General features: G+C 53.2%; 1 protein-coding gene across 7 annotated transcripts in view; it reads left to right on the top strand.

The window, feature by feature from the left end:
• Positions 1-27739, top strand: part of ATP11A (ATPase phospholipid transporting 11A) — a 121257-nt gene that overhangs the window by 51850 nt on the left and 41668 nt on the right. For all 7 annotated transcript variants that reach the window (XM_032402591.1, XM_032402596.1, XM_032402589.1 and 4 more), the window contains exons 2-16: positions 568-690; positions 7142-7231; positions 7994-8074; positions 10613-10720; positions 12631-12759; positions 14681-14784; positions 15248-15298; positions 17840-17904; positions 18536-18617; positions 19778-19928; positions 20291-20488; positions 23163-23336; positions 24569-24732; positions 26082-26153; positions 27464-27537. In XM_032402591.1, coding sequence (XP_032258482.1) covers positions 568-690; positions 7142-7231; positions 7994-8074; positions 10613-10720; positions 12631-12759; positions 14681-14784; positions 15248-15298; positions 17840-17904; positions 18536-18617; positions 19778-19928; positions 20291-20488; positions 23163-23336; positions 24569-24732; positions 26082-26153; positions 27464-27537 — 1666 coding nt within the window. The remainder of the gene's footprint in view (positions 1-567; positions 691-7141; positions 7232-7993; positions 8075-10612; positions 10721-12630; positions 12760-14680; positions 14785-15247; positions 15299-17839; positions 17905-18535; positions 18618-19777; positions 19929-20290; positions 20489-23162; positions 23337-24568; positions 24733-26081; positions 26154-27463; positions 27538-27739) is intronic.

The raw sequence follows: 27739 nt of genomic DNA, 5'->3' as shown, positions 1-27739 counted from the left end.
TTATTTTAGCTTCTGTCTGTAGCTATGGGGTCTGGGTACCTCCGTGCTGACAGCGTAGGGTTGGATGAGTGTTGTCAAGATTCTTCTGGTCGGAAGATGTTTACCTTGTGCCTCGTGGGCATGACCCTTTGAATAACGTGAGGACGGGTCAGAGCCCAGCCGCCCGCCTTCCCAGGAGAGCCCTTGAGCAGGGAGACGGGAGACCGCTCACAGCTCCGTCCTGCACGCGCAGTCTTACCCTCTCGGTAAAGACCTGCTCGCACGTGCCTGACAGGCTGTCCTCTGTGGGAGGCCTGAGGGTCGTGCTGAGCACTCCGTCTGTGCAGGAGCCCGCCGTGTTCTTCCCCCTGACGACCAGCGTGGAAGGGCTTCTGCGCCGGCTCCCGCAGGGGTGCAGACCGCCCGCTCAGACTGGTGCCTTGGGGAGCGTAGGCCGTGGGGGTTGAGTGAGATCGGGGCAGCTCAGGCCTCGGCAGGTGGGGCCCGGCGCAGGTTCCGTGGGTGAGGCCGCGCGTTAGCCAGCACTCGGGGGGGCTGTCCCCACTAACGCCACTCTGTTTCCCGCAGTGTGCTGGAGAAGAGAACTGGGTGGACAGTCGGACCATCTACGTGGGGCACAGGGAGCCCCCCCCAGGTGCTGAGGCCTACATCCCGCAGAGGCACCCCGACAACAGAATCGTCTCCTCCAAGGTGAGCTTCTGTCTGGGACCTTGTTTCCCATGGGCCCTGTGGGGACGGTGGTTACCCGCTCTGCTCCTGGGGCCGTCGCCGCGGACGCTGCCCACCCCACTGAGCACTGCTGTTGGCGTCTGCGTGGGGCTGGCCCACTCGTCCGTAGCTTGTCCCCACAGCTGGTGGGACGTGCATCCTGTGTGTTAGACCACCTGTCCTTCACGTCTCTTTAACATGCCACGGACACGGGAGGCCTACTTCTGCCACTGATGTGTTTCCTGCCCGGCCACGTCCCACCCCTGCCAGGGTCTCCTCACCTGTAGAGACGACACTGAATGTCCCTGGTGGCAGGAGGTGCGTGCAGCCCCCTTGTCGACGGGAACACTGGGCACGTGTCCCAGTCTGTCAGGTGGCGTGGTAAGTGCCGCAGGAAGGCCGTGATGGGGATGTCCTCACTCAAGTGAAGCGCGTGTTCTCCTTGCCTGGAGCGCGGGAACACAGAGGCACACTTCACAGGCTTGCTGAGTCACCGGTCAGTGGCTCTCCAGGACGGCTTTGAGCAAAAAACGTAAATGATGGCTTCCTGGATTTTGGAGAACTTCCCCGTTAGACGCACACACCCATGCATCCATGAGGGCGTGCGCGCACATGGCTGTGTGTCCCAGGTGGGCACACCTGTGCAGTGGGCACACTAGATCCCTGTGTGGCCCACGTGTCTGGATATGTGTGGTAGAGCTACCGAATTCCTCAGGAAGCTGTCAGAGATTGCCCTAAGTTTAAGAATACTTGAGAACAGAAAAGCTTTGCTCTTCAAGGCTCTTTTTTTAAATGGACCGATTTTATTTAAAACTGTGATGGAAAATAACAGTGATGATGATGATCCTAGCTTCAATTCGCCAGACTCGCTGTGTGGACAAGCAGATGGCTCATCACGGAAATCCCACGCAGTGTGCATGGTACATGGTCGCCCAGAGGGATGCACGCGGGGGACGTGGCCGAGCAGGACCTTTCCCGGGGTGCCGGGGTCTTTGCAGCGGTGACCTGTGTAAACTGAGCGGTCTCAGCTGGAGCTCACTGAAGACTGCGTCACCGGTGGGCCCGACACAGGAAAGGAACCTCAGTCACACGTCTTAAAAATCAGCTCCTGTGCCGTTCAAGTGCTTCGAGAGTCGGGGAAGTGCGCTGGACGCCGCGGCCGCAGGTGCCGCATGAGCTGAGCAGGGCCCGCGGCGGGGGCAGGTGACGGGGCCAAAGCCGCCCACACTGCCCAGTGTCCACCAGCAGGACATGTGTCGGGCCCTTCGGCCACCGATGGCTTCCCGCTGCGGTTGGTTTCTCCCTCTAGGGACAAAGCCCCCAGCGCCTTTCGGGTCGATGTGGAAAGTTCTGCACAGCGCTGTGCAGAGGAACCTTCTGGAAGACAAAGCCTCTGGTTGACTGCGGCCGTCCGAGGGCCTTCCTGATGTCTTTGGTGGATTATAGCCAGACGCTGAAGGATGCTTTGTTTAGGACAAAAAGCCCCGTCAGTGTTTTAGGGGAGACAACCAAAAGCAGCGATTTCTAAATCCTATTCCTGACTCTTTGTGCTCTGACTCAAGTTGTAGAGCCAGTTTATTATCTTCATTTTTTTCTTTCAAATACTCCCGCAGTGATTTTGAGGTGCCTTGTCGTCTTCCCACCTTTTCTCTCCCTGGGGTGGCACCCATGTCCCCAGCTGCCCTACCCACACTGGGCCCCCAGCGCTGTCTCAGTTTTTGACAAAGCGGTGGAGGAAGGAGCGTTTGGGACAGACGTGCAGCATCCCGGGGTTTTTCACAATGGGTCCTTCTCAGCAAAGCTCCTTCAGAGCAGGAAGAACTGAGTCAACATCCTTGTAAGAGGCAGGTCAGGCTGAGGCCACACAGACGGTCGGAGCCTGTGTCCCCGCTCAGAGCGGGAGGGGCCCTGCGTCCACGCTCCTCTTTGTTCCAAGAGGACTCGCCCTTCCTCGGAGAGGCGGGGTTAGTGGCTCAACGCCCGTGCACGGGGGATGATGGTGTGTCATTTAAGGAGAAATCACATACAGCACAGCGTCTGCACTAATCGGAGTCTGTACGGAAGAGGCTCTCAGAAGGCCAAGGACCGCGCACGAGCTCTGTTGGCGGGGTGGACGGTAGCCGTGACGTCTGCCAGCATCTAGAGCACAGAATTGCTTTCATTTAAAAACAGCCCAGGGTGTATGGCATAAACAACTTAATTGGTAAAACCTAAGTCCCAGCAGGTGTGGAGAATGTGTGTTGTAACGTATGTACGTTTTCTTGGGAAGAACACATTTATCTTAAAAGAAGACCACCAGCTAAGACTTCGTCCAGGCAGAGAAGCCTCGCTCCGCAAGCTTGATCGTGTTCAGTCAGAGAGCTTTCACACGGGGGTGAAAAAGCCAGCCCGCCGTGCTCGACGTGGACCTGTTCCATGGGTGGGCCGATGTTGGCCTCAGTGATTGATGAGGGTTCGGGTTCCTTTCTGGGAGACACCCTGGGCAGGTGTCTGGGATGAAGGAGGAACGAGAGCCCACTCCCCAGCGCATCCCCTTCCCTTTGCCTCTGACCACGTGCACCCAGCGGCTGCTCGAGCTCATGGGCAAGCAGATCCCAGCTTCAAGAGAAGGACCGGCCACGGCTTCATCAGTTTCACGAGATCGTACTTGGGGCACAGGATGCATGTGGCTGCCAGCTCTGACCTCGGGACACTGCGGTTACACACTGGGCTCAGGCTGTGCTGTCGGTCCGTACCTCCGAGAAAGCTGCGTCCCCTGTGATCGTCGGCAGGGGAAGATTACCTTTTCCAACGAGGTGTGGATGCACAGCATTCCTGCGGACTTCCGAGGGAAGCGCGGCCCACTGGAGAAGAACCAGCCTCAGAACAAAGCCCGTGGATTGACCTTCAGCTGCGCATCTGCCCGAGCCCGCACCTTTCCCGTGGCACCCGTGGCACCAGCACCACCTCTCACTGGCCCATCACGATGCGCACTCATTTTCTGACATTGGGGATCCAGAATGGGGCGTAATTTTCTATTTTTACATCCCGGTCTCCCAGTCGTACACGAACGAGGAAGCTCAACTCCGGGTACGCGCACACGTTCTAGGGGCGATCGGGGCTCCGTGCACGGCTGGGTGCCGGGCCCGTGCTCAGGTCCCGCAGAGCCGAGGCTGCTTCCCGCGTGTTCTCGTCCGACCTCCCAGCGGTTGGCAGAGAACAGTGCCCAGGGCTTATCTCTGGTTTCCTTCCACCACGTTTCTGGGGTAGACCAGGTGGGCCACATTCTTCTTTGTCCTGATCCACGCTCCCAGCGACTCACAGAACCACGGTGACCGCCGCAGAACCGAGCCGGGTCCTGGTCAGGTGTCCTGCTTGCAGACCCTCCCACGTGAAATGTTGGCAGTGTGAGAGAAAAGCGAGGAATAGCAGCTGTCCCGTGCCGTTCCACATCAGGGTGAAGGGAGGTGCTCCGGCCGCCTCCCTTCACCCCAGGCATGTGGCTAAGCCCGGGGACCCCAGGACTACGTGCCGCCTGCTGCCGGGACGGCTGCGGGAGCCAGGGCCTGATACCACGCCAGGGTCCACGGAGCGCATGACATTGTGGCCCCGTGTCCACTCAGACACTCAGCTCCCCAGACGTAAGGAGGACGAAGCATGTGCGGTGGCCCCTCCGTCCTCCGCTTGCCGGCTCTCGTGTGTCACCCAGTGCCCGTTTACCGTATCCCGCCCGCGTGGTGCTCATCTTCCCGCGCACCCGCTCGCATTCAGATCAGCTCACTGGTTTTCACTTTTCTTGTCATACGCCATCCGGAATTAGTGACCCTCTTTTTGACCACATTAATAATCAGCAGTAATGATTCATTACGGTGATTTATCCTGTGAAATAAGGGGATTACAAGGTGTAACGTTTAAGCTGCTGCGTGGCTTCTCCACGCCTGATTAGCAGGAAGCAATCATTTAAGTGGCTTTCAGTTCCAAATCTGAGCCAGCCCCGGGCACACTAGATTTGGGATGCTGAAAGGGGTCCAGAAACGGCACACTCAAATAGGACAAGATCAGACGTTCACGTGATGTTCTAGGGTTCTTCCATTCGGAAGCAGGTGACATTCTGTTTTATTTCATTACACGTATAAGACGAAAGCTTTCTAATGTGGAAACGTTCAAGAATGTGTAAGAGGTCAGAGGGTGGTGTGATGAGGCTCTCACGCCCTTGTCACCCCAGCGGCTCCCCCCGGGCCCCACGGTCCTCCACCAGCGTTGTGAAGCAGATCCTGAACAGCACTGGGTTTTCATCTGTAGACACTTCGGGAGACAGAAGATGGGGTTTTAAGTGGGAGCTTTTTCCATTAATGTGATTTTGGTACTGAGTAACATATTATAGGTCCTTGGGGACATTTTTGATTCACAGATAGTGAGTATGGGCGTGGGTGCTGGGCAGTAGGTCGGTTTCATGGGCTGGGGCCTTAAAAACAGTTCCATCTTGGAGTCGGGAAATCTGTGAAGGATCACAGATCATTCCAGGCTGGTCACAGAAACACAAAAATGAGGCGTAAATGCTGTGACTGCCTAATAACTTACGTTCCTTTTAAAAGTTGATGGAAAGTGACTTTTTCATTATGGCCCATTTAAAAGAAAAAAACTTATTTATCTTTCTTAAAAATGTAAAAAGGTTGCTTGTGTTTGTACTGTTTGTCGAGCTATAGAATTTTAATGTCCCGTTATGTTTTCAGCAGCAGTTTAAGCCAGAACTTTGATCCCAGCTGCACTCCTTCAGGGCTCATGCTAGTGTGCTTACTTTATACAGGAAAAGCTAGAACACAGTCCTGAAATAATTTGCTAAAATTTACTTGATTTTTAAGCGTCAAGACCATGTTGGATACGGGGTCTGACTCCACAAGGGCCGTGTGTTTTGCAGTGGAGCAAAGAGTAAATATTTTCTGAATTCCATAGAGTGGCCAAATTATCCCAAGGTAGGGTAGCAAATTAAGAATTCAAAACATGGCTTTTTTGTTTTTGTTTTTTTGTGGGGTTTGGGGGGGGACACATTGTCTATATTTTGGGAGAATTGGCTGTCGGGGTTGGTTTCTGTTTTTGTTTTTCTCTAATGGAGAAACGGAGGTGAAGAAGATCTAGCTCTGTGTTCTCTACCCTCTCTTAGTGTCTGTGGCTACATTTCTGATCAGGGGACCTTCTGTTTGGTTCTCAGTCTGTTTGCACTCAGATGGAGAAAGCCTTGTGCGAGCTTGACAGAATCCAACACCATTGCTGATGAATAGTTTCAGCAAACTAGGAATGCAGGAGAATTTCAACTTGATAAAGAGCATCTGTAATACACCCACAGCTAATACTATCCCTAATGGTGAAAACTGAGATGCTTTCACCCCAGGACCGAGAACAATGCCGATTTCCCTCTTGCCACCCCATTCAACGGCTTTACTGGATGTCGTGGCTAATACAGTGAGGAAGGGAAGGGGTGCAGGATAGGCAGACTGGGCAGGAAGAAACAAGGCAAGTGGCATGAAGGTCTGTGGAAAAAATCCCAAAGAAAACTCCCAACAGAATCTGGTGGGACTTATGAACCATAAGACCAAGGCCAGCAGCAAACAGTTGAATTCAGAACTTAAAATTTTCTGGCCTTCAAAAGACACTGTTAAGCCACTGACTGAGGAAATGTTTGCCAAACATATGACCTATAGATGCCAGGTGTCTGGCGGTACGCGGAAGGGGAAAGGTGCTGGGGGGCTGGACGCGGTGGGGCCGGGCAGTACGCGGAGGGGAAGGGTGCTGGGGGGTCAGACGCGGTGGGGCCGGGCAGTACGCGGAGAGCTAACAGACAAACACCAACACAGTGTTTACTGGGGGGTAATGACATCCGGGACATTGTTGTTCTCAACGCAGAAGGTAAGGAAACTGTTCTCCTGAGGCAAAGATGAGAAGTCTGGAGGGTAGGTGGTGGCCAGGACTCCCCTGTCCGCCCTCCACTCCCTGCACGCGAGGAGGTGTGCGTGGGGCCGTCTCCACCCTGGGACACGGCAGCCTCGCAACGCTGACTTGGAGTGTCGCTTTCTGTGACCAGCTAGTGACGCTGTCACGGCAGAAGAGAAAGAAGTCAGGGAGGAATGCCGAGCACATACGTGTTAACGATCAGAGGTTTACGCTTTATGAAACATATTTTAATGGTGAAACTATTGTTAGGCTGCTTTGCAGGACATGGGATTACCTGGGGTTGGGTAACTCGTGCTCTTTTGGAGTACCTGTTCTATGTTAGTAGTTCATTTTGTGGTCAACAAATGGATAAAATACCTACGGAACACCCTAAACGTTGACTTGTGAGCTCTGTATCTAAAACTAAACATTTTGTGCTTTGAAATCCAGTGCTGTCCTCATGTAGTAGACACTAAAAAAGTAAAATGTGATTAAAATGACACGTTTTTGTTTTTCTTTTATACAGTACACATTTTGGAACTTCATACCCAAGAACTTATTTGAACAATTCAGAAGAATAGCCAACTTTTATTTTCTTATCATATTTCTGGTACAGGTAAGACCAGCTGTTTTTTTCTTAATCATCTCAAGTGTAAAGTCTAATAAGCAACGCTTTATTCTCAGGAGATTAACTATGGTTTGCTAACGAGAAAGAGCAGGGACCTGGAGCCCTTCATGTCTCTCCTTCATGGACAACTGTGTTGGTTCAGAGAGGAGTCCTAAGCTGAAACAGACATGTGAACAGTCTGCCTTGGGGTTGGGTCTGGCCACCTTCCAGTCCTCGAGGCAAAATCAGGAGGCCCCTGATCTTTAGGGGAAACTAAGCAGCCACGCTAAGCGTCGTTGGGTGGATCCTCCTCCTAAGTGCGCGTGGGGAGAGCGAGAAGAGAGAAAACCACAGTGGGGTCTGAATGAGGGAGCAGGGATCTGATGTGTTTTAAGACTAGCAATCTCATTTTTTTCAATCATGCAAAATACAGCAGAAGGACTTTTAGAATGTCCCCAACATTAAGTTATTCAAATAACGTAATTGAAGTGTGGGACCAAAAACAGAGCAGTGAATTAAAATAAAATGCACGCCACAGTCAGGCTTCCGTCTTTGCCGCGTGGTTTCCTTAAGCAGGTCCCTGAACTAGAGCAAATCACCCTCACTTTCGTGGTAAATAGAGTGACTTACCCCTACTCTGACTTATCTCTAGCGAGGGGATAAAGTGAGTTTAAAATAAGCGAAAGCAAATGTTTCTGTTGGTGTCGTAGGCCAGCCAGTCTAAGTCGCTAGGACATGCTTTGAGGCTCTGTAATTCTGCTTTAATTGCAGTTGATCATCGACACCCCCACGAGCCCCGTAACCAGTGGGCTTCCGCTGTTCTTTGTCATCACCGTCACGGCTATCAAACAGGTAAGACGTCTGCAGAGAAAGGGAGGGCGGCGCCATCTCATTATATAATGTCGCCTTCTATCCAAAGCAAGATGATCTGGTTTGCTTTAGCTAGTTCACAGGAAATTTAGCTAAGTTCTAGAAATTCATTTTGGTAATTGTCTTAGATTGACACTTGAGCTAAAATAAGAGAGATTAGGTTACGTAGCAGCTAGGGTGGCATCCTGTGAGTCTGAGGAGGAAACCAAGGTTTTCATGTTTCATGTTCAGAACCAACCAGAGATGGAATCGATTTTTAGAAGAGTTTCTTAGCCTGTCCACACTCTGGACTGTCTGAACCGCAAGGACCCGCTGTGCCCAGAGCCCGGGCTGTGGTTTCCTAAGCGAGCTTGTGGACTCCTGACTCGGGGCGTGCCTCGGGCTCTTCTCCCTGGTCCCGGTCCTTGACAGGGAGAAGAACATGTCTCGGTTATGTCCACTGTTCATCTGGCCATCTCTGTGCTGTAGCCATCAGCTCTGTCTGGATCCAGAAAATTCCCATCCCCTTGGAAGGAGGCCCTGTACCCGCGAGCGGTCCCTGGCGTCCCCGCCCCAGCCCCCACCAGCCGCCGGTCTGCCTCTGCCTTCCGCCGTGTGGGTGCGGAGTAGCTCTCTGCTTGTGGTGGGCACTTCCTCGGTGACCAACGACATTGAGCATCTTTTCCCGTGCTTATTGGCCGTTTGTGTGTATTTCTTCAGAAACATGTCATCAAATCCTTCATCCATCTTAAAATTGGGTTTTTTGTCTTTTGATTGATGAGTTGCAAGAACTCATTATATGTTCCAGAAACAAGTCCCTTATCTGCTGCAGGCTGTTGAACCTAATGATGTTTGCATTTCAGGGTTGATAGGTCGACTTTTCATTTGGGAGATCTGGATAATTTGTAAAATGGCAGCTTCTAGTGACATTACTGATGGTCCAATTCTTGCTGACAAAGCCATGCTTTTCTGATGTTTGTCTTTAAATAAAAATAAAATGAAACACGTATTTTACGTGAGAACAGCCACTGGATGACACTGGTATGTCAGTACTGCAGAGTGATTTTCTCTAGATTGAGGAAAAAACGTAGAACGGAATCAGGTTACCTCCTAGTGTGTGTGTAAAGAGCACCTCCGGGCCGCGTTCTGCCAGCCCTGCTCATCTTCAGTACGAGAATGTCTGCAGAAGTATTTTTTTTAATACAGAATGGTGAAGAGCATTTAAGGATGTGTCTTCATTTCAATTTGGGTTTTATATCTCACTCACCAGTAATCTGGAAAAACAGATTTGAACAAAAATGATTTTACTTCATACCCATTAGATTGTCTTTTAAATGTAAAAGCCTGAAGAGCAACCAAGGATGATAATGTGGTCAAGCGCATGCACCTGCTGCTGATGGGAGCATGGTGGCGCCATCTTGGAAGACCATTCGGCAGTAGCTGATGGAGTGGAGACCGTGAATGCAGTTCGTGTGTATTATATGCATCTCAGAATAGACCACAGAGGCCCGGCGATGCGTCCTGGGATGTTCATTGCCCGCCTCTTTGGGGAAGAAAAACTAGGGACAGGTTGTTCTTCAGTGAGGCAATGGGCAGCACATTTGTTGGGGGGGGGGGGGGGGGGGGGAAGGTACAGTGATTGAAATGAGTGAGCCCCTGGCTTCCCACCACTCCACCTGCCCCCATCTCTCTCCTCCTCACCTTCCCCGACCTCAGGACACCTCCACACTCTGGCTCCTGCCCTGGACAACTCAGATGCCCTCAGCCCTCCCCTCCTCAGCCCTGCTCCCTGGTGACCCCAGCCAACACATACAGGGGATCCGATTCCCTTCCTTGCAGCTCAGGAAGCCCCTTTGGGGAGCCTGGCATCTGCTAGTCCCAGATGTGCCTCATCCCCCCTGGGCGTCAAACCGCATCTGACCCCCTCTGTTCAAATCTCCAGCGACTTCAGTGAGTTGGGCTCACCCTCCCGGGCTGCCCACCCTGCCTGGCTTTCTGCATGCCCCACACTGTCTTCAACCTTGCAGGCCAGCCTGGCCCTGGCCCCTGTCCCCACCCACGTCCGATCCTGCCCCCTCATGCCGTTTACCATGGTGTCACCTCCTCCTTTCCGGGCAAGCGCTGAGCATCCCCTGGGGGCCGGCTCAGACCCTTCTCCTCTGAGCCCCCCCCACACATTTGCACACATGCGCTGTGGGGCCTGTGACACACTCACTGGGTCAGGGAACCAGGTGAGGCTCACGCCTGGGCCTGCAGGAAGGAGAACGGGAGACCCCCACCCTGGTCCTCCTGCCTGAGTGAGGCCTCGGCCAGGGCGCTGACAGTGAGCAGCTAGGCGTGGCCATCCCAGTGGTCGAGCACAGACAGTAGACACGTGTCCCACAGGAGAATGTCCAGAAGCCTCTGAAGGTGCCAGGGGCCGTGAAGAAGTGGGTACCCACGGTCACGGCCCATCCAGCCGGGTCCAGAGCGGCTGGCTCAGGGCTGAGGGTCCTCAGCGGCCTTCGGCTCCACCACATGGGCGTCTTCTCTCCCGTTTAGGGCTATGAGGACTGGCTTCGCCATAAGGCAGACAACGCCATGAACCAGTGCCCTGTGCATTTCATCCAGCACGGCAAGCTGGTGCGGAAGCAGAGCCGAAAGCTGAGGGTAAGCAACACTGGCGCATTTCTTCAGCCAAAACCAGGAACAGTTAAAAGCCAAAAAGCAGCAATGCAGCAGGGTTTTAATTTAGCCAAACCTGTGCCTGGAATTGCTTCTTTACAGGGTACAGTCCCGACCACATCCCCAAACCCTTCTCACTAAAGCTAAGCACCTACCACTGTTTCCTTAACTTTAATTTTACTCATTTTAAGTTGTAATAAGCTTTCTTTTTTAGAGCAGTTTAATTCCGCAGACCCCATCAGGGTTGCCTGAATTTTAGGAGATTGTTCCAACCAGTCAGGACAGAGGAAGCTCTAGGACGCTGTTAGAAAACTTGTTCTAGAACGGAAACTCTGAGGTGAGGAACGGAAAGCTCACTGAAGGTTGTGTTTTCATTCCCGATTGCAGTGAGCTGTGAGTGTAACTGACGCATCGGTATCTGCTTACACGTTTGATTATGTCACTCACATGGCTGGTTTTCACACCCACACTAGCCAGTGGGAAGCACCTGCGTGCGCAGCAGCCAGCAATGTGGACGCCAAGGCTGGTCCCTGGGGAGTGTCAGCTCTGAGCCCAGGGATGGAGCCGGCTGGGCCCTCCTGCCTCCTCCTCATGCCCGGCTGCGTATCATCTCTGAAGCCCCTGATGCCCCCACCCCGTGCCCATCCCCCACCCTGTGCCCATCCTTCACCCCACCCCATGCCCCTCCCCTCTCCCTACCCGCACTTCCCCTCCCTCTCCACCCCATCCCCCCTACTCCACCCAGCCAAAACCCACCTGAAGGCCTGCTCACATGTCACCAGCACATGGCCATCTTTGTGAACCTAGTCCAACATGTATCATACACACTATTGTATGTATTTTTAAGATTTTAAGCAACATTTTCTTTGTTTTTGTTTTTTTAATTTTTTTTTAAAAGTAATCTCTATGCCCGACATGGGGCTTGAACTCACAACCCTGAGATCAAGGGTCTCGTGCTCCACCAGCTGAGCCAGCCAGGTGCTCCTGCGTCTTCTTTATTTTATAAGTTTTCCTGACCAGGTGTTTCAGGACTTCTGACTGAGCTCCCCTCACTTTACCTGGACTGGTGATGATTTCTTGGCCGTCACGGGCTCTGGAACGGAATGCTGGTGGGGCCCTGTGCACGTATTCACAGACTAATTCAGACCCTAAGCCCCTCACGTACTTCCCCTTGATGACGTATTTCCTGGCAAAGCCTTCTATACTTTTAATAAACAGACCTAAACAGCATCAACCAGCAGAAAATTGCATTTTTAATGCCTTGATCTCCTATGGGAAATGTCTGTTCTGTAGCCGGCCAGTTGGAGCCGAGAGGGCTCTGCACGGACAGTGCGAGACAGGGCCAGGCCGGCGGAGGTGCCCGAGGCCGTTCGAGAAGAGTCTCCAGTGGTCCGTCGCTAAGATCATGTTATCTCAAGACTGTCACGGCGTAAATGGAATCACATAGGCTGCATTTGGGGACTGGTCCTCCATTCAGCCCATTCCTCTGAGTCCCATCCCCTCCTGTGCATCAGGAACCGCTCCCCCCACCCACCCATCACAGCTGTTCACACCCACCAGTTGAATTTTCTAGATTGACACCTTCCTGCAGGAATAATTCCCACTCAGACTCATTAACAAACACTTGAACTTGTCCGGCTTGGGCTCAGTCAAGGATAATCGGGTTATGGGAGTTTGTCTTTGTTTTCGCCGCAGAATATTCCATCGTAATACGCTTTGATGCTTCGTGGGTCTAAAGTTGGTCCATCGAGACCCTCACCTGGTCTTTCCACGGTTTGGGCAGAATCCCGGCACACAGTCCTTCCCTAGAGTGCCTTCCCATCCATACCTCTGCCTGCAGACACCGAGGCCCCTGCACCACAGGGGCTGCCACACCGAGGCTGTCTGTCCTGCAGGTCGGGGACATCGTCATGGTCAAGGAGGACGAGACCTTCCCCTGTGACTTGATCTTCCTCTCCAGCAGCCGCGGGGATGGGACCTGCCACGTGACCACCGCCAGCTTAGATGGAGAGTCCAGTCACAAAGTACCGTGCCTTTCATTTGGGGCCATGCGCGGGGCACCGTGGTTGCAAACCCAGTGTTCCCAGGGGTTACGGAGAAACCGGGGGAGCTGGGCCGGCCACACGGCTCCTCACTTTGCTTCTCCCCACATCCCACCATTGCCTGTCCCCCCTCAGGGTCCATAGCCACCAACCACTCGGGTTAACAGAAGTGACATCATGTTAGTTCTTAGCTGTGTCACTGAGTGGAGGGACCAGGATGCAAGGAGTAGATTGTGGGAATTTGGAAAATTTTCATTTTATTGGTCAAAATTAGTGTCTTCACTAGATGGAATTATGTGAAAAGTCACATGAGAGTCTAGATTTTTGAGGACTATCACTTTAATGAGTGTCCTTTCGTTCAAATATCTTAATAAGGATTTTCTGAACTTAGAATTAATTTCTTATACTCAGTGTGGAATTCTGTACTGCCGGTTGGTGCTACGAAACTTTAACGATTGCAAAAGAATAGAACATATCGCTATTTAAAGATTTCAGTATTTTTAAAACAATGGGAGCTTCCAAGGAGTTTAAGAAATTAGTGAGCGTGGCTCAGTGGACCCGACCATGTCTGAGGCATTGGTCAATGGCAATTAATCGTGGGATTTCTATGGTGGGAAAGAGATATTTTCTTTCTTTTATGGATAATTCATATCATTGTATAAACCCTGTGGGACTTTTGGGGCACCTTTCCTATGTAGGCGTCCTGAGAAGGCTAACATTCTGGCACGATCGATGGTGTTTGTGGGGGGTGGAAGCCCCCGGGAGAGCCACGTGACTGTGGTGTCAGGTGTCTGAGTGTGGGGATCACGTTCCCGTGTCCCTGACACCCGGCGAGCCACGTGGACCCCGGCTGTTGGCACCGGGTGGCCCCTCGTGCCCGTCCTGCGGGGGGGATGCCCCATGGCTAGCACCTCTCGTGCGGTTGTGCTCAGCGTCCTGTGTGCTCTCTGACATCACATCTGCGCATCTGACCAGGGCTGGGCACTGGAGTTACTGAGCTTCTCCTGTAAAAGACACCAGGGCTCCCGCACTGGTCACGGTCACGGCCCGTGTGACCTTGGGCAGGCATTTTTAACCTTTGCAGTTTTCACGTCCTTAAATGGGGCCAGACCTGTCTTGCAGGGGCTCTTGTAGGATGTACTTAGAAAATTTCCCGACGTCCCAGGTGCGCAGTAGGGGCCCCAGCGTGTTCTAAAAGCCACTGCTGCTGTGATTTACGTCCCGCCTGTTTTGACCTGTGGCGCCCTTTCCCGCCCAGCACCTGATTGCCGGGAAGATGAGCGGACATTCAGAGACGCGCTATCTCCCCTGGCCCTCGCGCTCGGGCTCCCAGCCCACCTGTTCCCATTGGTGATGCCGTCCGGGCCGGTGCATCCGCACTGCCTGGGTCATGTTAGAAATGCCGTTCTCGGGCTCCCCAGACCCACTGCATCGGAAGCCGGGGGCCGGCCGGGCAGTCGGTGTCCCGCGAGCCCGCCAGGGTCTGAGGCGCGCTCAGGTTTGCGGGGCCGTCGGTGGATGCTGAGCGCGGGGCCGTGCGGGGAGCACGCCAGGCCCGAGCAGTTTGCGATGCCGGGGACGGCCCTGTGCACACGTAGGCAGCATGTGAGGAAGAGAAACATTGACCCCTAGATTTGTTTCCTGACGGGTAGCCGTCACAGGGACAGATGCAGGTGTCCCGTTTTGAAGAAGCTCTCCCAGGGCTTGAGGGCAGTGGGCGAGCGGGCTTAACATCCCCACACCCTAGTCTGCGTTTCCTGGTACGTGACTTCCGTGTTCACAGTTCTCTCTGACACGGCACTGAGGCTCCAGACTCGGGCTTAGTTACAGGCACGGCAGGCGCCGGCTGTCAGCTGCGCGTCCCTTGTTGGGTTGTGAATTCACCGTTCTTGTCGATCCGCAGACCCACTATGCCGTCCAGGACACGAAGGGGTTTCATACTGAAGAAGATATAGACAGCTTGCACGCCACGATTGAGTGTGAGCAGCCCCAGCCCGACCTGTACAAGTAAGTCTGGGCGGCGTTCCCTGTCGTCGCCACACCCCCCGCCCCAGCTGCTGTCTGCTCTCCACCCCGCCCGTCTGGAAAGCATATACATCACTGCTTAAAAATTGAGACCAAGCCAGAAATAAAACAGTTCACTTAATATTCTCATAGTTCAGCAACATTAAAATCTGTAGCTATTTGTGCAAATATTTGGACCGGCTTAACGGAACTAAGTTTATTGAAGAAAAAGTGATTTTCTGTAATTTGAGGAACCAATTTTAAGGAAAATCCTTGGAGTCATGGGCTAATGAGGACAGAAAGTAAAAGAAGAAACGGGGAGGAAGCCGATGAGCTTTTGAGCAGGAACGCAGCCCTGGAGCGGAGCAGGCTCCCGCCCTGGAAGCTGGAGACGGGTGCGGACGGCGCGTGGCCGGCCCCCCTCCCGCCCCAGCTGTGCGGCACTGATCTGACTTCTTGTTGCCAGGTTCGTCGGCCGCATCAACGTCTACAACGATCGGAACGACCCCGTGGTGAGGTGAGGACAGCGGCACCGTTGTCGTCCGTGCTGTCAGATTACAGGGAACTCTCTTTCCCATCAGAGGCTTTCCTTGTTGCTGCTCTGTTGGGTTTGGGAAGTAGAATTCTGCTTTAGCAAAGGTCCAGGTCCCGCTGTCTTCTTTGGTTTCTCTTGTGAGCATAGCTGTTGGTGCCAACAAGCTGATGGCGCTCATGGGAAGCAGTGTTAGGAGCCCATCTGACAGTGAGCCGCTGCCCCTGAGAAGTGCCCTTCAGCCTTTATGGATGAGGTTCTGCCACGAAGCTGGGCCGTTTCTGACTTGAGGCCATTTTACTGGAATGTATCGTCTACTCAAGATCATCCCTGGGACACTGTTTTCGTTCTAGATTCTGTCTAGATTTAAGGGGATGTGTCTCATCTAGGGACCGTGTAGGTGGCAGGTGGGTGTGCTCTCCTGCTTCATCATAGCGGTCTGGGATCCGTCACACCCGCAGGTTGTGACAGGGACCCACACCCACGAGGTGGCAGCGCCCCAGAGCCAGCCAGTGCCGGACGCGTGTGGTCCGCTCCATCCGGCACCGGCTCTCCACGTCCCCAGGCTTGTGGGTGTGTCATCTGGACAGAGTGTCCAGGTCTGGTGGGTCTTTGCTGTCGAGGTGATGGAGACGGACAGGGTAGGAAGTTGACTTGGAGTAGGATTTGGAGCTGACGTTTTCTGTAACCCCTGCCTCTCCTGTGTTGGAGAAATCATTTTTCTTTCCACTTAAGCGCTTGTCTCCAGATTGTCGATGTCCTGGTGTTACCTTGTGTGTCAAGGAAAACGGTTGCCTAGAAGTAGAAATAATCTCAATAGGAAATAGATGGTAATAAATGTAAGACCCTAGGGCCCCTCTTGAAATTGTGTGTTTCATGGAAATGGTTTGTGCGCTTCATGGGTCATGACCAAGCTCCATCAGCACGTTCACGGTGCTTCTGAGAGGTCGTGGAGGCACGGCTGTGGTCTTTCTGAAACAGATGCTAGTCTACAGGATGTTCCTAGTTTCTGTGCAGAAACAACCTGCATTTCTGTGTCTCGTGAGAAGTACTGCTGGAAGATGAAGTAGATTTGGATTTACTCAGAGTGCCGCTGGGACGAAGCAGAAGAAATAAACGCTGTCGGCTTTTCCTGCTTTACGTTCAGACAAAGTTTAATGCTGAGTAGCTTGGGAAGGTCATAACTAATATATTTCACATGTTGATACTAATTCTTTTTTGCTCTTTAAGTACTCACACTATTCAGCAGACTTTTAATATTTGGGTATTACAGGTATTCATAAATTCGTGATGTGAACGGTGATGACTTATATATCGCAGTTCTTCATCCGTTCAGAGTGGTACTTCTTTGTCCTCCTGTCCAAACGAGAAGCAAAGTACTTTTTAAAATAAATTATTTTTTGACCTCCCAAAGACACTTTTAAAAAGGGCCATTTGTTTTCATAAGCATGTTCAGTGGGCATTGTAAGCATGCCACCTGCAGAGGCTGCAGTCCCTGTGAGAGGACCGACAGCGAGTGGGCAGCCCCAGAGCGTCTGTGGCACTTAGGCCCTGCCTGAGAGCCGAGACCGTGGAGCTGCCCTGGGCAGACGCGCCGGGTCAGGTGTCCCCTGGGCAGCAGCCTCCCGCCCTCGTCCTCAGCCAGATCTGGCCCCGAGCTGCGACAGCTAACTAGACGGAGCACGCCTAAGTCTGTGGCGTTCAGTAGGCTCTGCGCTTACTGTGGTGATGGGACATTTCGTGCACTGAAAAATCAAGAGCACGGGTCCCTTCACCCTGCAAACGGAATCAGTAGAATGCTGACAGCAGCGCCATTGCAGAGTTGCATTCTGCTTCTTACTCTCTTCTACTCTTGGGAAATGAGAAGCAATGAGGAATCCACCAACAGGGGAGTCCCGAGAACACGAACCCCTAAAGGCAGAGACGTGGTCTGTTGCTCACTGTTGAGTCTTGAGTGCTTAGGGCCTGCTTGTTCTTCATGAGTGATCTTTAACTTCCTTGGTTGTTGCTTCCCCGAAGTAGCAGGTGCAAGGGAGGTTCCAGATTTGGAGGCCACCTGCATGCAGAGGGTCCTTGTGGGTTTGACTGCCGTGTGGATGAATGCACACGGTGTTCCCATGTTTGAAAGTAAGACCGGATCTCGCAAGACTCGTGGAGTCTCCCTGACGATGTGCTGGGAACAGCTGAATCCTCTTGAGTCACAGACACCACCTTCTCAGAAATTCAGGGCCCTTCAGTTGGTCTGGGTGGGCTGGGAGCCCTCATTCCTGACAAGGCCCCGCCAGAGAGCGGGCACCTCGAAGAGCCACCCGCCGGGTCCTTCCGCACAGCAGGTCTTACCTCCCAGGGCAGAGGCCACACTCTCACACGGAGCCAGGCTAACTTTCGTAATCCAAATATAAGCTACTCCACGTTTAAATGATCTCCTCTTGAAACCGAGTCTGTTAGGCACGGCCTTGGTTTCCCACCCTCGAGCACCTGCTTCTGTCGCCCCCTTGCCCTACTCTGCTCCTCCTATCTTTGCAGGCCCCTGGGGTCGGAGAACTTGCTTCTCAGAGGAGCCACGCTGAAGAACACCGAGAAGATCTTTGGTCAGTGTCTCAGTGAATCATTACTAACAGCTTCTAAAATTAAGGGTGCATTGAGTAGTTACAGTCCGTCGTGCTGCCGTGAACGCGTCTCGCCGTGCTCTGAGCTGGGCCCTGTGGCAGGGGTCATCAGCCTAAGAAAACCCGTCCTGGCAGATCGCCACCACCCACGAGGCAGTGGTGTTTGAGGGTTGCTTGCGTATTGAGTGTCTGCGGTTTCTGACTCAGAAACATAAGTTTATGTCCATGAGAGAACTCACACAACACAGTTCTGCAGGAGATTTCTTTTAAAGGCTGCATTTCTCTGGTAGTATCTCCCGTCTCTGTGGGTTATTTCTGTCTTTTAATTGAGACAACTTAAAAGTATGCATGTGTGCCCTGTTTCAGAAAACCCAATATAGTAAAATCTAATTTTCAAGAAAAAGAGATTAATCTCTATGCAGGAAAAAAAAAGTATTTCTTTAGTCTGAAGAATCCTGTTGTGGGACTCTTTTTATGAACAGCTAGTTTGCCTAATGAAATTTAAAATATGATTTGTCCACAACTCAGTTTTACTGTTGCTGTGTGTGACTTCCTATGTGAAGGCGAGATCTGCCTGTGTTATTGTTCTAACGTTGACTTTTCTGCTTTATAGGTGTTGCTATTTACACGGGCATGGAAACCAAGATGGCATTAAATTATCAGTCGAAATCCCAGAAACGATCTGCTGTAGAAAAGTGAGTCTCGGGACCCCTTGGAAGTGCGTAAAGCTCCATGACCTAAAACCATCATGAGCCCCTATAGACGTGAAAGCATTTTCCTTCTGGCTCCATTAGTAATTCCGTCGTGGTCTCTAGGGAGCTGGTCACACTGGTAATTCTGTCATGGTCTCTAGGGAGCTGGTCACACTGGGTGTTAGATAGACAGTCTTGTTCTGCGGGGACACAGGTGACCACACACCTTCGGCCCACGTCTGCAGGCTCCCTCGTGTAGACGGCTAAAGTCCTGGCAGCTCCTCTCGCCAATTCATGAAAACGTCAAAATTGGGTCACTTTTAGCTTTGGGTTGTTTCCTGAGGAAAGCATGAACAGAGAAAACAGTGTTCTTTTCATGAAACGGTAAAATCTGTACTATGATAAACCAAGTATAGAGTTGAATTTGTGAGAAAACATGGCCCAGAATTTTGTCTTACTTGCCTTTTGTTCATGTGTATCCCTGACTTGAAGTGGTTATAAGTTACTTAATACAGAGCTATGCGGGACTTGGGGATCTTTGGGAAGACTGTGAGGGTCACTTCTGCCTGCTCTCAGCAAGCTGCTCTCAGCGCGATCATGGGTCTCTCTGTCCGTTGACAGCTGTACCAGATGTGAAAATGGAGATTTGGCTCTCAATAAGCAAGAATGATTTGTTTCTAGATGTCTACACTGATGAATAGGTTTCAGAAATAGATACTGGAAAATCAAGCCTTCTTCACAAGATCCACTAAGACATTGGCCAGGGATTCAGTAATTTTCCAGTTCAGAGGGCATTTCCCTCCCTCCTTCCCTGGTGGTAATCTCTAAATTTGGCACTCCCTGGCTGACACTTCATGGCAGAAGACTTGACTTCTGGATGTCCTAAGTCATTGACTCCCAGACCATGCGGTCAGCAGTGTGGCTGCGTGCACTGCTCTCCCATTTTTAAAACTTTCCCTGTGGCCCCTAGAAGCACACGCCTGTGGTCACGGGAGGAACTCAGATACATGCGAGCTTCTGTTCTCGTTCTTACTGTGCCAGCAGATGGTGGGGGGCTCCTTTAAAACACGTTGCTCTGTGTCTTCACGGTACGTTTGTCTTGACGGGTGAGAAAGGTTCTTCAGCAAGCGATCACTAAGTATCGTTGCTGTCTTGTGTTTTAGATCCATGAACGTGTTCCTCATTGTGTACCTCTGCATTCTGATCAGTAAAGCGCTGATAAACACCGTCCTGAAGTACGTGTGGCAGAGCAAACCGTTCCGGGACGAGCCGTGGTATAATCAGAAAACCGAGTCAGAAAGACAGAGGAACCTGGTATGGAACGTGCCCCGCTTTGCAGTGATCAGAGACACCCTGTGGGCTGTTGTTAGGAAAATGTGGCAGGAGAATGTGAAGTCTTGACTGATGACATCTTCGTAATAGAGATTTGGAAGGTGTATCCATTGCCTCCTTACCCTGGTTGCTGCTGTCTTATTTGGGTATTTGAGTGTTCGGTCTGGAAAGGGATTGGCTCCCACTGTAAATTCATGAGGGGTGCAGCATGAACGCTTCTAGAACCCAGCACAGTGTCCTGTCTTTAGAGAGTGCCTGTATTTATAAATGGCCACCAGTGCAATCCGAGCAGAACTCTGAGATGCTGGCAAGGGGCTGCGGGAAATCACGCAGTGCTCTCTCAGTTCCTCAGGGCGTTCACGGACTTCCTGGCCTTCATGGTCCTCTTCAACTACATCATCCCCGTGTCCATGTACGTCACGGTGGAGATGCAGAAGTTCCTGGGCTCATATTTCATCACCTGGGATGAAGAAATGTTTGACGAGGACACAGGGGAAGGGCCTCTGGTCAACACCTCGGATTTAAATGAAGAATTAGGACAGGTCAGTACCTGCGGCGTCCTCTTCCCAGATTTGCGGATGATCACGTCCCTCTGTGTTCTGTTCCCAGGCACGTGGATTCTAAATGATCCCTATCATGGGGGCACGTTATCCGGATGGTCCAATGAAAAGTTTTCCACTTTAATTCATTCCTAGAGATGGATCCCACAACTCATGAAACACAACAGCACGTTCGTTTTTTATACTTTATTTATATGACAATTGATAGTGCTTTTCTGTATACGATTTATGCAGAATCAGCTGCGTTAGCTGATTGTTACAAGCTCACCCATGGCCTTGGTAAGTGGTGCTCATTCTGGGTTTTAATGCTGTAAATTTGGTGAGTCCCTACTTTACAAGCATTGCACTCAGCTCTTAGGCCAGATTTCCTTCTCTGAACTCAGAGTGAGCAGTTTTCCTTGATTTAAAGATGAGCAAAGTGAGACCTCAGCCTTCCAGTGGCTTGGTGTATCGCAGACTTCAGACACCTCATTGCAGCCCTGCTGTTTGCTGACAGTGGTGGCCGAGCTCTGTGCACCTGAGCGTCTTAATCTGTAAAATGGGCGTGATTCCGTATACCTGCCCCACCACAGTCCTGTGCTGAATGGGGCCTCAGAGCTGTGGTGTGCTGCTTCCCTGGGACACCAGCTCTGGAAAGGCCGCCGCTCTGGCCCTGACCCTTTCCTGAAGAGCGTTTGGTAAACGGTAGTTCACTCATTTATTAAAAAAAAAAAAAAAAAGTAAGAAATTTGGGGGAGTAGTTTTGCAAACAGGGCCATTTTAAAGATTTTATTTATTTGAGGGAGAGAACGTGCGCACACGGGGGGTGGAGGGGCAGAGGGAGAGAACCTCCAGCAGACGCCTCACTGAGCATAGAGCCTGACGTGGGGCTCAACCTCATGACCTTGAGATCATGACCTGAGGTGAAATCAAGAATTGGATGCTTAACTGCCTGCGCCAGCCAGGCACCCCACAAACAGGGCCGTTTTAGCAGCTGAAATCCACCCCAGAGAGTCAGTCTGTAAACAGACGCTCAGACTCAGCTGGGGAACCCCTGCCTTCACCCCCTTGGGTCACGGGTACTTGTTACCGAGAGATAACTTGCTTACTGATGAGCACGGGTTTCAGGGCGCCCCTCCGGCACGTGCCGCTCTGCGGGCTATCGTCTGCTCCCAGACAGCCGCACGGAAACCCTGACTCGGTCACCCGGCGCTAGAATAGCTTTACGTCTGCATATTTCACATCCTTGGCAACAGTACACAGTTCATGCTGTGTCTTCCTGAGAAATTCTTAGAGGAAAGCATCTTTCTGTAACAAGAAAAGTGTGGAGCAGTGGTTAGTACAGTGAATTTGACTCAAATTATCTTGTAACACCAGCGTTCTGGAGGTTTGTGGAAAGTTGTTTCAGAAGACGGGCCTCCAGGGCGCCTGGGTGGCTCAGTCAGTGAAGCATCTGCCTTCGGCTCAGGTCATGATCTCGGGGTCCTGGGATCGAGCCCCGTGTCGGGCTCCCTGCTCAGTGAGGAGTCTGCTTCTCCCTCTCCCTCTGACCCTCCCCCACTCGTGCACTCGTGCGCTCTCTCTCTCTCTCAAATAAATAAAATCTTAAAAAAAAAAATAGAAGATGGGGCCTCCCGAGATGTTCGTTATTATTGTTGATCCTCACTCTGAAAAAAGTCAGGTGGCAGTTACTTCAAACAACAGAGCCACCATGCCGGGGACCTGTCACATGCGGGCTCCCTTCCTGCTCCTAATTGTCCAGAGCACGGGGAGAGGCTCAGTGGTGTTTTGGGCAAGCGTTTGGACTGCAGGCCGTCTGCTGTGTCCTCACAGCTTACTTGTAGAACCAGGCACACAGGAAAAGGCATTTTCTGCAGAGGGATTAAGACAAAAGAGAACATCTTGCTGAGACTAAGTGAAGAAGGCAGACCGTGAAACACTTGGCCGGTGTGTCTCTTCTGCTTCCTGCGCTCCTGCACTTTGACCCTTACACTCTGCCTCCCGTGCGTGTGCTGGGGCGCGTGTTGGGGGCAGCGGGCAGGTCTCAGCCAGTGGGGACATCCTCCCACTGTTCCATCGTCCAGAATTCCACTGTTACTCCTGATGCACACATAACCGGGATTGGGCCCAGTGCAGAGCTTAACACTGGGTATGGTTTTCGGTCTGAAATCTGTTTTGCGCTTTTGTTGTTCTGATTCTTGTGTCCTAAACGGTACTGTGAGCTTTGACCTCCCAGACCTTACAGAGTAAGTTCAGGTTTATCCTCCCTGTATCCTTGATTTTCTCGTTAGAGAGGATTCAAGAGTCCCCCCGCCCCGAGTCTCTCTTTCCGAGAAGCGGCAGACCAGCTCCACGCAGTGCTTCCATCCGCAGACTGAGAGACAACAGGGAAACCATCGTTTTCTGGGGAGCGCGAAGCCCTTGCCCCCACCTCCTGCGCGGCTGGATCGGGACCGCTCAGCCCTGGCAGACACTGGAGGAGGCTGGGGAGCCGGCCCGCGTGCAGTTCCGCCTGCCCCGGCGGTGTGGGGGGCCCGCCCGGAGAGGCCCCTTCCCGTGGGGAATGTTGATGTTAGGAAGCGAGGCTGCGCTGGGCTCTGATTCGGCGGGTGGCTCCTTCTCTGAGAAGGTCATGCAGCCCTGGCCAGCCCCACGCAGCGGCACTGTGTGTCCGCAGGTCGAGTACATCTTCACGGACAAAACCGGTACGCTCACGGAGAACAACATGGAGTTCAAGGAGTGCTGCATCGAGGGCCACGTGTACGTGCCACATGCCGTGTGCAACGGGCAGGTGCTCCCCAGCACCTCTGGCATCGACATGATCGACTCCTCCCCGGGCGCCGGCACCAGGGTAGGTGGCCACGCACCCCCACATGTGTGTTCCCTGGGGGCCGTCACCGCCACGCTGTCCCCAGGTCCCCAAGCACAAGGTAGACCGGCGCCACCCCGTGTCCCTGGATCCCCTGGCGACCCGCATCGGGAACTGTGGCACGCCGCCATTTCCTGCCCGTGAGTCCACGGCCACGGCTGTGTGAGAAGCAGCTGTAACACGTGGAAGTCAGGGCATGTGGTGGGCTGAGAGCCAAGTGGCTGTGCACACCATTGTGCTCACACGCGTGTGCACACTCTGGCTCAAGCATGTATGCACATGTGTATGCACACACAGGGACACGTGCGCCCATGTGCACACACACCCAGGCGTGCCCCCACTCCCCTGTGTAGTGCATGTATACACACATGCACATAGACCCATCCCATGTGCACACATCCTCACACATGTGCACATACTAACACGTACACGAATGCCCGTCATGCTCACAAGCATGTATGTGCACGCACACACACCCTATGTGTGCACACACAGATGCATGTCCCATATGTGCACATGTGCATTGTATGTACACACGTGCACACACAGACACATGCCCATGTGCTCACATGCACACGCATGTACACACAGGCACACACACACACACGCCCAAGTCCTGTGACTCCGGACCTCAGCATCTCTGGGAGGTGCTGTGACCCCTCACCATGGTCACATGGTCAGTGAGAAGATCATTCCCAAAACCTTGGTGACCGCAGAGCCCTGTGCAGGGTCCCCTGGGGACGCAGGGCAGCTCGCCTTAGCAGGTGGTGCAGTGATACCCCTAGGGACCAAGGGCGCCACTGTATCCCCTGCCACGTCTGCCTCAGATGGTTTCCACGTGGAAACTGCTCTTTCAGGGCAGAGTCTCAGAGGGAGGGCCCGTGGTCTGTGGCCCATGTGGGCCTCGGCCACACCCCAGCGCCCCTGGGAAGGTGGTCAGGGCTCCCGCAGGGCATCCAGGCTTCCGGATGCCAAGTTCACCTCCTCTGACCTTGAACCGGTGTCCTCACCTCCCCTGCTGAGAAGTGCTGGAGAATGAAGAGAAGCCATGCTTCCACCCCTCCCCGTAAGCACCAGACCCGAGACTAATTCACGGCTCCTGACCCCCACAGTGGCACGTGCTGTTTTATTGTTCCCTGTCTTCTGCGTATTTTCTGTGTACTTGAAGCTGATATGGCATAGATTTGGGGGGGATTTGTGTCGTGCTTGTATAGGAGCGAGAAGAGCTGTTTTTCCGGGCCCTGTGTCTGTGCCACACCATCCAGGTGAAGGATGACGATGACGTGGATGGCCCGAGGAAGTCACCAGACTCGGGGAAATCCTGTGTGTACATCTCGTCTTCTCCTGACGAGGTGGCCCTCGTCGAGGGTGTCCAGAGGTAGGTCTCTGGGCGGGTCTGGCTCGCGGGGGCCGTGCCGACGCGGTCTTCCCTGACTGTGGGCTGGTCCTGGAGCGTCCGGGGGTGGCCCCTGTGCTGGGACCCTTGCTGCAGGGTGGGCGGGCAGGTGGAGCCTTCCTGCCCCGTGTCCTCCACCTCCATGCTGGCGGGCGAGGGTCCCTCCTGCTCACAGCCTGCTGCCAGCGTGAGAAGCAGCTGTTACTGCTGCCGGACTCCGTCACTGTCTTTTCAGCTTCGTCATTTTCCATAATTCCCTCTTCTGCATCACCTGTTCCATCTTCTGCTTCTTCACCCTCGCTGTGATTACGTCCAGTCGCTTCTGCTTCTCAGTTACAGCATTTTTTATTTCGGCCTGACTAGTTTTTAGGTCTTTTATCTCTGCAGACAGGGTTTCTCCGTGTCCTCTATGCTTTTTTCAAGCCCAGCATTCTTAGGACTGTTGTTCTAAATTCTTGTTCAGGCGCATTGCTTATGTCTGTTTGGAGTAAATCCCTGGCTGTGGATTCTCTTTATCGCGGTCTTAAATGGGCGCTTCTCCTCAATTCTGTTAGAGATGCAGACAATCTTAGATGCACTTTACGGCAAGTCGTCTTTGTCTGTCCTAACGAGCGCTCAGAAGTGCACCACATATCAGAATTTAGGACGGGCTGTGCCTGCCAGCCATGGTAGACTCACCTCCAGGAAGCCTGTCAGCTCAAGCTGGGGCGAGTGGACACCCTGTCCCCACGGTCCCACGGCCCCCTTGCATCATTGTGGCCACAGCTGTGTGGGGATGACGTGTCCACCTCCCCACCTCTGAGCTCCTGGCGTCCAGGAGCCACGCCCTTGTCTCCGCACCACAACACCGGGTGCGCTGGTGGAGGAGCGGGGGTTACGTGGTCCACGCCCTGCGGACGTTTGTTGACTGGCTGCTGGCTCTGGATCGTGGTTCCCGCATCAGTACAATGAGAGGGTTGTCCTGGAGACTGACAGTCTCTCAGGGTCCTTGTAATTGTGACACGGCGACCCTGGCTAAGAGCCCCACTGCTCAGTAAGCAAGAAGGGGTCCCTACAGGGGCCAGTCCACAGACCCGCCCTTGTCCTTCTGGAACCCGCTGACGCTTACCAGTCCGAGGGCGGGTTAGGTCAGAAATTCTGTTCACTCTGGGAGAGTTTCTTGAGCTGGTGAATAAATCACTATTTTAATCTCCTTAGTGTGTAATTCAGTTCGCAACCTCTGTTTTACCACAGTCACTTTTCTTGACAAGAAAGCTTTCCCCAGACTTAAATGTCTGAAGGAGGAGCGTCAGAACTAGAAATTGAGCTCCGACTTGCCCTCCTCTTTGCAGACTTGGCTTCACGTACCTGCGGCTGAAGGACAACTACATGGAGATCTTAAATAGGGAGAACGACGTGGAAAGGTGAGCGCACTGCACGTTTATGCCAGGTGGAAGGACTCATGCTCACCGTGGTCTTCGTGGGGAAACCCCAGGCCCCTGTCCCGCTCCCATGCCTTCCTCCCCTTCCTCTGTGACGGCCCCGGAGCGTCGCCCGCAGGCTGGGCGGTGTGGCACCCCCGGGAGCGCTCGCTCGGAGCCGTCCCAGATGAGGCTCTGGGCGTCCCTGCAGCGTCTGGGGTGTCTGCGCTGAGTGGCCCCACGACGCCGCGCTCCCCAGTCTCCAGACGCCCTGCAGTCAGTCTGAGCCGTTCTGATGCTCATGGCTCCCGTCTGTCTCCAGGAACCACACGTGTTTGGTGTCGTGACCGTGTCCATCAGAGACCGCTGGTCCCAGAGACGGAGGGCATATCTTGAGTCTTGGCTCGGAGCTCCGGCTCTCGTTTCTAAATAAACTTGCGATAACGGGTACAGGCAAAGACAGGTGGCAGAGAACGTAAGGCTTGGTGGTTGTGGCCGCAAAAACCCCTGGATTTTAACGTTTCCTTAAGAAACGTGGATCCTGCGTCGGCAGGGGTGGCGAGCCCCGACTGGAACTGGCTGCCGCTCGTAGGTCGGCGCAGTGGCGCTGTCCTTGGGGCGCTGGCGGCTCCGGAAGCTGCGCGACCACGTGTGGAGGGCAGAGCCCCGCCTGCTGTCGGGCTCCGGGCTCCACCCGGGGCAACAGGTGGGCTCCCGCGGAGGGGAGGACGCCCTCAGGGTGCTGCCCAGCGGGGCACGGGCCCCCCTCCAGCTTGCGAGCCGGCCGGCACTGTGAGGCTCACCGCCCCCCTGAGCCGCAGCTGGGGTCTCTGGACCCCGAGGAGTTTCCGGGGGCGTCTGTCCGGGGTGGCTGAACTACTGTCAGTATTTCAAATGCCAGCAGAAATCATGGTCTTTGATAATGACCGTACGAGCCGCCTGCATTTCGGTTTTCTTCGCTTAAATGATTTTTATGAACTTCAAGGACACTGGTGTATTGCCGGGATTGCCAGCTCTGATAGGCCTGTGAGTCCGTGTTCAGGACTCAGGGACGTGAACGTGCAGGTGGTGTGGTGGACAGACTCCCAGGGCACCTTGGGCCGGGGTTGAGCCCGCGGGAACCTGGCCTCAGCCTCCCCCTCCTCCCAGCCGCCAGGAGCACAGTCCCTGCCCCGTGCATCCCGACAGGGCGGGCGTGAGGACAGGGCACAGGACACCCCAGACACTCTGCCCCGGGAAGCCCTGTGCTTCCCCAGTTCCAGGACTTCAAGAGCCAGATAGGTAATAAAAGCAATTTTTGATCTCTTTTTCAGGTTTGAATTGCTGGAAATTTTGAGTTTTGACTCAGTAAGAAGGAGAATGAGTGTGATTGTAAAATCTGCTACAGGTAGGAATGTCTTTTTCCTTTGATTTTTTGAATTATACGTTGTGGTGGTTTTATCCTCATGCTTGCATTCTGTAGGAGCTTTAGGATCTAACCATTCGTTCTCTGTAAAAAAAACGAGGTGAGCCCACCGCAGGTCACAGGGCTCCTCAGCATCACACCCGGCGCAGGTGCGGGTCACAGGGCTCCTCAGCATCGCACCCGG

Source organism: Phoca vitulina, unplaced genomic scaffold, assembly GCF_004348235.1.
Source record: "Phoca vitulina isolate PV1807 unplaced genomic scaffold, GSC_HSeal_1.0 scaffold5, whole genome shotgun sequence".
NCBI lineage: Eukaryota > Metazoa > Chordata > Mammalia > Carnivora > Phocidae > Phoca > Phoca vitulina.
Note: the sequence above shows the minus strand (reverse complement) of the source record. Positions and strands in the feature narration are given on the sequence as shown.